Raw genomic sequence first — 7288 nt, 5'->3', positions numbered from 1 at the left:
ATATACCCAGAGAAAACCATAATTCAAAAAGACACATGCACCCCAATGTTCATTGCAGCACTATTTACAATAGCCAGGTCATGGAAGCAACCTAAATGCCCATTGACAGATGAATGGATAAAGAAGATGTGGTACATATATACAATGGAATATTACTCAGCCATAAAAAGGAACGAAATTGGGTCATTTGTAGACACGTGGAGGATCTAGAGACTGTCATACAGAGTGAAGTAAGTCAGAAAAACAAATATCATATATTAATGCATGTATGTGGAACCTAGAAAAATGGTACAGATGAACTGGTTTGCACGGCAGAAATAGAAACACACATGTAGAGAACAAACATAGGGACAGCAAGGGGGGAAAGTGGCACGGGGTGGTGGTGGTGGGATGAACTGGGAGTTTGGGATTGACATGTATACACTAATATGTATAAAATAGAAAACTAATAACCTGCTGTATAAAAAAATTTAAATGATGAAAAAATATAAAAGAAAAGAAAAAGGCGTGAGTTACTGATACACGTGCAACTAGATGAATCTCAAAATAATTATGCTGACTGAAAAGAGCCAGATAAGAGTAAATACCCCTTGGTTCAGTTACATAAAATTCTAGAAAATACAAACTAATCAGTCATGACAGAAAGCAGATGGGTGTTTGCCTGGGGCTGGCATAGAGTATGGGAGTGAGGGAAGGACAGACAGGCAGGAGGGAGGGGTTATCAAGAGGCAAGAGGAAACTTCGGTCGGGGGAGCGGGTGGATATGTTCATTATGTTGATTGTGGTGATGGTTTCACAGTTGTATTCATAGATAAAAACATCAAACTGTACACTTTATAAATATATGCAGTTTATTGTATGACAGTTATGCTCTTAAAATGGTTAAACCTCTATACTCTTTAGCAGAAAGTTAAAATTTTGGATTACTTTTCACTGTAATCCCCAAAACTGGCTTTTCCGGAGCAATTCTTTTATTGCTAAAATAAACAATCTTTAAGAACTCCTTTGCCCTTCTTTCTTTAATCTGAGGCTAGCAAATTTTTAAAAATCAATCTGAGGACTTAAAAGGGTTATTACTTTGATCTTGAAAGCCAGTAAAGAAATTCAAGATGTGCCATTAAGTCTGTAATTAAAAAACAAAAAACAAACAAAAAACCAACAGAAGTGAGAAGGAATTCCATGTTGCTTCAGTAAACTGTCATGAGGTATGTAAAGCTAAGAGAGGAACCCCACCCTCCAGGATGCCGTGAGGAGATGCAACGGAATGGAATGGGAAAAGCCCAATGCTAATAGTTGATAAGTAGAGATTTTAGTCTTTTCTACTTCTAGACACGTCCTTTAAAATAAAATATCTTTTAAATTCTCTTCACCTTGGGTCTGTTAAACTGAGGTGACATCTATACTCCCTACCTTAAATAATGTGTGTTGTCAGAGGACTGGGACCCCTGATTTGATATTGTCCCCATTAATATATTTATGTAAAGAGAAAGAACAAGAAAGCTGCTGTGTCTGCAGCAAATTTGTTTTGCCATTGCTTCCTCCAGGGTATCTTACTACAGACATGTAAGCATATGTAAATAAGAATATTTAAATAAGCAGTAGAAGATTGATGGCCATTATTATCATTGTTATTTAATGGGAACATTTCTGTCCTTTTCTATAATTGCTTTGAAAATTAAGGTAACTGTTCAGGGACTTGTGAATACCTTTTCCTGATAATTAATCCTAGATGTCACTTTTAGAAATACAATTTTTAAATTGTGAAATTTTTTTTTGCAAATAAAAATTGGACCGTAAGTCTGAATGTGACATATATTGAGCAGAACCTTAAAAAAAAAACCCCTCATTTATGCATATTTGAGAATATTTGAGAATATTTATCAAACCTGAAAATGCATCATCAAGCCCAACATCAGTGCTTTACTTCAGAGAGAATCAAATATGTCTACCCATTGTTTATATATGGAAAGACGGTAATGAAGATTTGGGGCTAGTAAGTATTTGTATTCACCAACAGGTGTTTAATTATTTGCAAAGCTGTTTCATAGTATTAAATTGTAGAAAAGCTGAAACATGGTTTTCATTTCTGCTCATCAGTTCTAAGTGCAATCAAACTAGGACCTGGTTTATAGCATCTCTTGATTCACCTATGGTACAAATTAGTTTAAGAGAATATTGGAATAAAGTACAGCTCACTGTTCTCATTTGTTCTTAGCATCCACACATGGTTTTCATGGAAGTTTCCAGTTTAATATTTTTACTGGTGTTTCTCCATAGATTGCAAAATTGGGAAATCTTCTAGAGTTAAAAGAAGACCACTGCAGCAGACTCATTGAAGAAAATGACAAGTATCAAAGACATTTAGGCAACTTAATAAATAAGGTACAAATTTTCTTACATAAATATTTGTCTTTTTAAAACTGTGAAATATTAAAACGATAGAATTTTGGTGCTAAAAAGGATCTGAGGGATGATGTAATACATTTATATTGATTCCTTTCACTTCATAATGACCTTCCATTAGCCTTTTAGCTGAAAGCTAGCAAAGAACATTGTGTGTATCTGTCCTTGTGCTGTCAGCATTTTCAGGTCTTAGTATTGCTATTTCATTTTGAGGGTCACTCTAAATCTTGCCAACATAGTGTTCTAGTTTACCTTTTAAAAACTGCATTAACTTTAACCAAGTGGACTGTAACCCTGGGTTGATACATACACTACGTGTGTGGATCATAGTTGACTTGCTACAGTTGTCCGTTTTTTGACACTTCACTTTTTCTGCATGATGAACAGGCACATTACAATTCTATTTGTATTCATATTCCTGATTTCAAAATGTAAGGAAGATGTTCTGCCTATTGTAAAACTTTCATTCATGGGAGTCATATAATTGAACTTCAACTTGTACATATTCTTAAAAAGCAAAATTAAATAAATATCCTAGAATTTATCACAGAATAATTGTTTTAGCTAATGTTTTTCAAGGTTACATCATACGAAGAAATTATCGAATGTGCTGACCGAAGGCTCATGATATCGAACTCCCAGATTGCACAGTAAGTTGAAAGAACTTAATTTTTAATTTTGTAAACGTTTGCTGATATTTTGCTCTCTGGCTTGCTAAGTTCATTTTTTAGACTCCTAGAAAGAGGAAAATGTGCTGTTTTGTAAGTCAAGACCATTCTTCAATGATATATTTAGTGTGCCTAATGTCTGGACTACTTGAACAACCAGAATTTCATCTTCCTTTCTCAGAACTCCCTTTGACTTGGGGGTCGGGGGAGCGAGGTTAAGAAATTACAGAGAAACATCCAAAAATTTTAGAGGATATTACCATGGTATTCAAGTAAAGTAACATTGCTATGCTTAGAATTTATTCACAAAAGTTTGTGAATGCACCCCAAATGAAACATATCAAGTACCAAATAAACTTTCTCATTAGAATGAGATTCAGGAACTGCCCTGGTGACGCAGTGGATAAGAATCTGCCTGCCAATGCAGGGGACATGGGTTCGATCCCTGGTCCGGGAAGATCCCACATGCCGCAGAGCAACTATGCCACATGTGCCACACCTACTGAGCCTGTGCTCTAGAGCCCGTGAGCCACAACTACTGAGCCCGGGTGCTGCAACTACTGAAGCTCGTGCGCTTAGAGCCCATGCTCCGCAACAAGAGAAGCCACCGCAATGAGAAGCCCGTGCACCACAACGAAGAGTGGCCCCCGCTCACCACAACTAGAGAAAGCCCGCGCGCAGCAACGAAGACCCAATGCAGACAAAAAAATAATAATAATAATTTGAGTTGTTTGGAAAGAATTCCAGATTCCCATAAAGCAAGATGGATGGATGATGTATAGAGAACTAGACCACCATGAAATTTATCTACTCAAATCCTCCAATGAAACTAGCAAAATGTTAGCCTAGAAAAGTCCATTTTAGTCATAAAATTCAGTTGTTTTTTCTTTCAGTTTAGAAGAGAGAAATAAACATTTGGAAGATTTAATTAGAAGGCCCAGAGAGAGAGCCAGAAAACCAAGGTAAGTTGTTTCTTTTTCTAGATAATAATGTCTTTAACGTTAGAATATATGCATAATAATGTTATACATCAAAAAAACCTTTTCCTTATCTCAGTTTGAGATAAATTATATAAAAGTGCTTGGTATTTTGCCTAGCATAAAATAGTTTCTTTGATAGATGTTTTTTGTAGGACCTGAATTGGAAAGCCTGGTTACCTGCTCTCATGGAACTTATGATTATCTCTAAGAAAAATACTATACAGATTATGAGCTAAGATTTTGTCTACAATAAAACAGCTTACCCTGATGTAAATATATAGCAGACCAGATCTTATGATCAGATTTTCTTACACTAATGTGAAATCTTATAATCGTTATTTTAGAAGACTCTCAACTCTCAGTATTTGATGCTACAAGATATATGCACAAACCCTATGGGGTTGATTCAGACCATAGTAGGATGTTCAAATGGGACTCTTCCTGACCTACTTCTTAAGATGCTAATTAAATATTTACCGATTCCCAAAACGAGAGTGAGTTTGCCCGATGTGCAGAGGTTCTGGGGGAAATTTCAAAGAACCTTTTTCATGACTCATATCCCTTGACCAGATCCAGTGTATGAAACGTCTGGAGTGTGGGGAAAATTGCAGAAGAGATCTCTTTGGCTCTGTCGTGTCATGAGCTCCCGTCGCCCCCAAGTCATTCTACCTCTTTTAGCTAAAGCCTTGTGAGGGGGTCTCTGGGAAATCTCACCGCAAGAACTTTGAAATGTGATTCCTAAACACATTTAGGAAAGGGAGGATCAGTGATGGAGAAAATTAAAGCAAGGTGTGGCAGGCAGCACGACAGAGGGGCCGAGTTGGCTGGCCTGTTCTCCCTGAGCTTGTCATCAGGACAAAGAATGTATGTGACAGTTTCTGAAGAACCATGCAGGTGAGATCTGAGTCATCTTGGGCTCAGCTGAAGGCTGCCTTGTGGGATGCCAGCAGCAAGAAGTGGAAAGGGAGCAGCACATTCTTAGGGGCTGGTGCAGCAGTATCAGATGATGGCCGGAAGAGAGATGCCTCATCCTGGGCCCAGGGAACCGTAGGGCAGGGCTCCCTGGCAGAGAAGCTCCAAGAGAAAGAATCAGCCAATCCCAGAGACTGTGAAGCCACCCAGCCAAGTAAAAATGTCCTATTGCTTTACTTCTCCTCCCTCCTTCTGCAAAGGGAGGAGGTGGGGAGTGAAGAGGGCGCAGAAATTGACCTTCAGGGGCAGGTGGTGTCCACCAACTACAAGCCTTAGCTTAGGGAGACAGATGAGTTCTCCTGAGTGAAGATTAAAGGATCGATTAATATTTCAGACTGGGCATCGAACTGAGCCGTGCTTAATTCTTCACAGTGAGGGCTGATTGTTACCTTAGAGCAAAAAAAATTCACCGGGCCTGCTGCATATTCAGCCAACAGCAAAGGGGAAGAGCTCCCCTGAGTGAAAAAAGGCTAAAGTAGGCACTTCCCCGGCTGTCCAGGGGTTAAGACTCTGCACTCCCAATGCAGGGCGTGTGGGTTTGGTCCCTGGCTGGGGAACTAAGATCCCGCATGCCAGGGATCCCACGTGCCATGTGGTGTGGCCAAAAAATACCCCCCAAAACATAAAATTTTAAAAAGGCTAAAGTGGCGAGCAGACATGAAAGTTGCATTTTCATTGTATGGTGGGTCATGTTTGTTCCGAATACCATTTGCAAATACAACTGTGTTTTGAAAATCAAAAGCCTTTAGCAGGTTTACACTATTATTTGCAAAGTGATAGTTTAACTATGATTTTCTCCCTAATATGAAAGAGTATGATCTGATGCCTGGCATATTACAGATGCTCAGTAGTCGCTAGTTTAAATTGAATGTGAATCTTCTCTGAGTTGCTGAAAGAAACTGTGGAATATATTTTTCTGGAATTATTTTACAATAAGAAAATTTGCTTCTAAATTCACACATTTTACTAGTTCAGATATTTGTTTACTTATACTTGGCCTATCTTCACAGTAGATTTGAGGCCCATTTATATAGATTTAGAGTGGCCTTGAAGCAAAGGTGTGAGGTGGAGTGGAAGAGCTTTCAGGCCCTTTCTAGCTGAGAAGACCGTTTCTTAGAGAACTTCAGACTTGCATCAGCCTTCAGCCCCGCACCATGCACGAGCCTCCCATTGACCGATGGGCCTCAGTCAATTCAGCACGCAAACACTCTTTAGACCACTCTGCGTCATCTCAGAATTCTGGTGCTGCTTTTGCCAGTTGTCTTCAGAAGTGGAAACAGTGAGAAATAGGGAGAGAAAAGTGAGCACTTTAATAGTCTAAGATGTCTTGTTTTGGCCTCTAGTTCCTTTATTTTGTCCTCTAGTTCTTTATCACTTCAAGGAGATTCATTAGGTTTTCAAGTCATAGCCAGAATCTTATCCTAAGTAAATCTAGGAGAATGTTAAAACATAACAAGACTGAGGCTCAATATTTTTATTTAATTGCAGTTGAGAATGATCCATATTTTACATACTGAAAAGCTTTATCTTAATCTTTTAGGGTCATAGTTCTATCCCAAATGACAATTTCTTTTTGAAAAGTGAGGAAAAGAACATTTTAAATAATGGCATCCTTGTTCACTATGTTCTCTATTTTAGTCCTCCTCGCCACCACCCCCCACTGGTTTGTTTGTTTGTTGTACATTATTCTCTTTCTGTTTCCTGCAGACTGAGAAGTCATCCGAAGCCCGTGACCGTGGTAGGTCATACTGATGATCATGATAAAGAATGCTATATTCCCATGTGATTGTCAATTTACACAAAATTAAATATGAGTTCCTAAAGTTATGTCTCAGTAATGTTCAGCTTAGCTTTCCCCTCTGCCCTCAGATGACGGCCTCTTTTGCCTCTGGTTGTAGCTGGTTCTGTAATCGGAAGCCTGAATTTCATCCCTGCAGCTACTGCTTCACGTCAAGGCCTCATCGTTGCCGTCTGGCCGGTCCCAGTCATCTTCTTGATCGTGGCTCTGCCTTCAGTTCCGCTCCACCCTCCACAGAGTAGACAGGGTGACTGTTCAGAAACAAAATCTGGTTATGCTCATCCCCTGCATGAGACCCCTCAGTGCTTCCCAGCTGCATCCAGAATCAAATCCAACTCCTCAGCTGGCCTAAAGGGCCTCTGTGGTCTAGCCCTTGCCTTCCTATCAGGCTTCTCGTTCACTGCTTCCTCCTTCTCATCATACACCCCACCCATAGCTAACGCTCGCAGTATTTTGCACAAGCTGTG

General features: G+C 39.3%; 1 protein-coding gene across 1 annotated transcript in view; it reads left to right on the top strand.

The window, feature by feature from the left end:
- CAGE1 (cancer antigen 1) overlaps positions 1-6864 on the top strand; it is a 45100-nt gene extending 38236 nt beyond the window's left edge. Inside the window, exons 9-12 of the mRNA XM_028478901.2 lie at positions 2278-2382; positions 2983-3053; positions 3965-4033; positions 6731-6864. Of these exons, the coding sequence (XP_028334702.1) occupies positions 2278-2382; positions 2983-3053; positions 3965-4033; positions 6731-6809 (324 nt within the window). The 3' untranslated portion in view covers positions 6810-6864. The remainder of the gene's footprint in view (positions 1-2277; positions 2383-2982; positions 3054-3964; positions 4034-6730) is intronic.
- The last annotated feature ends 424 nt before the right edge of the window (positions 6865-7288 follow it).

This window comes from Physeter macrocephalus, chromosome 18, assembly GCF_002837175.3.
Source record: "Physeter macrocephalus isolate SW-GA chromosome 18, ASM283717v5, whole genome shotgun sequence".
NCBI lineage: Eukaryota > Metazoa > Chordata > Mammalia > Artiodactyla > Physeteridae > Physeter > Physeter macrocephalus.
This window is presented reverse-complemented; position numbering and strand designations above follow the sequence as displayed.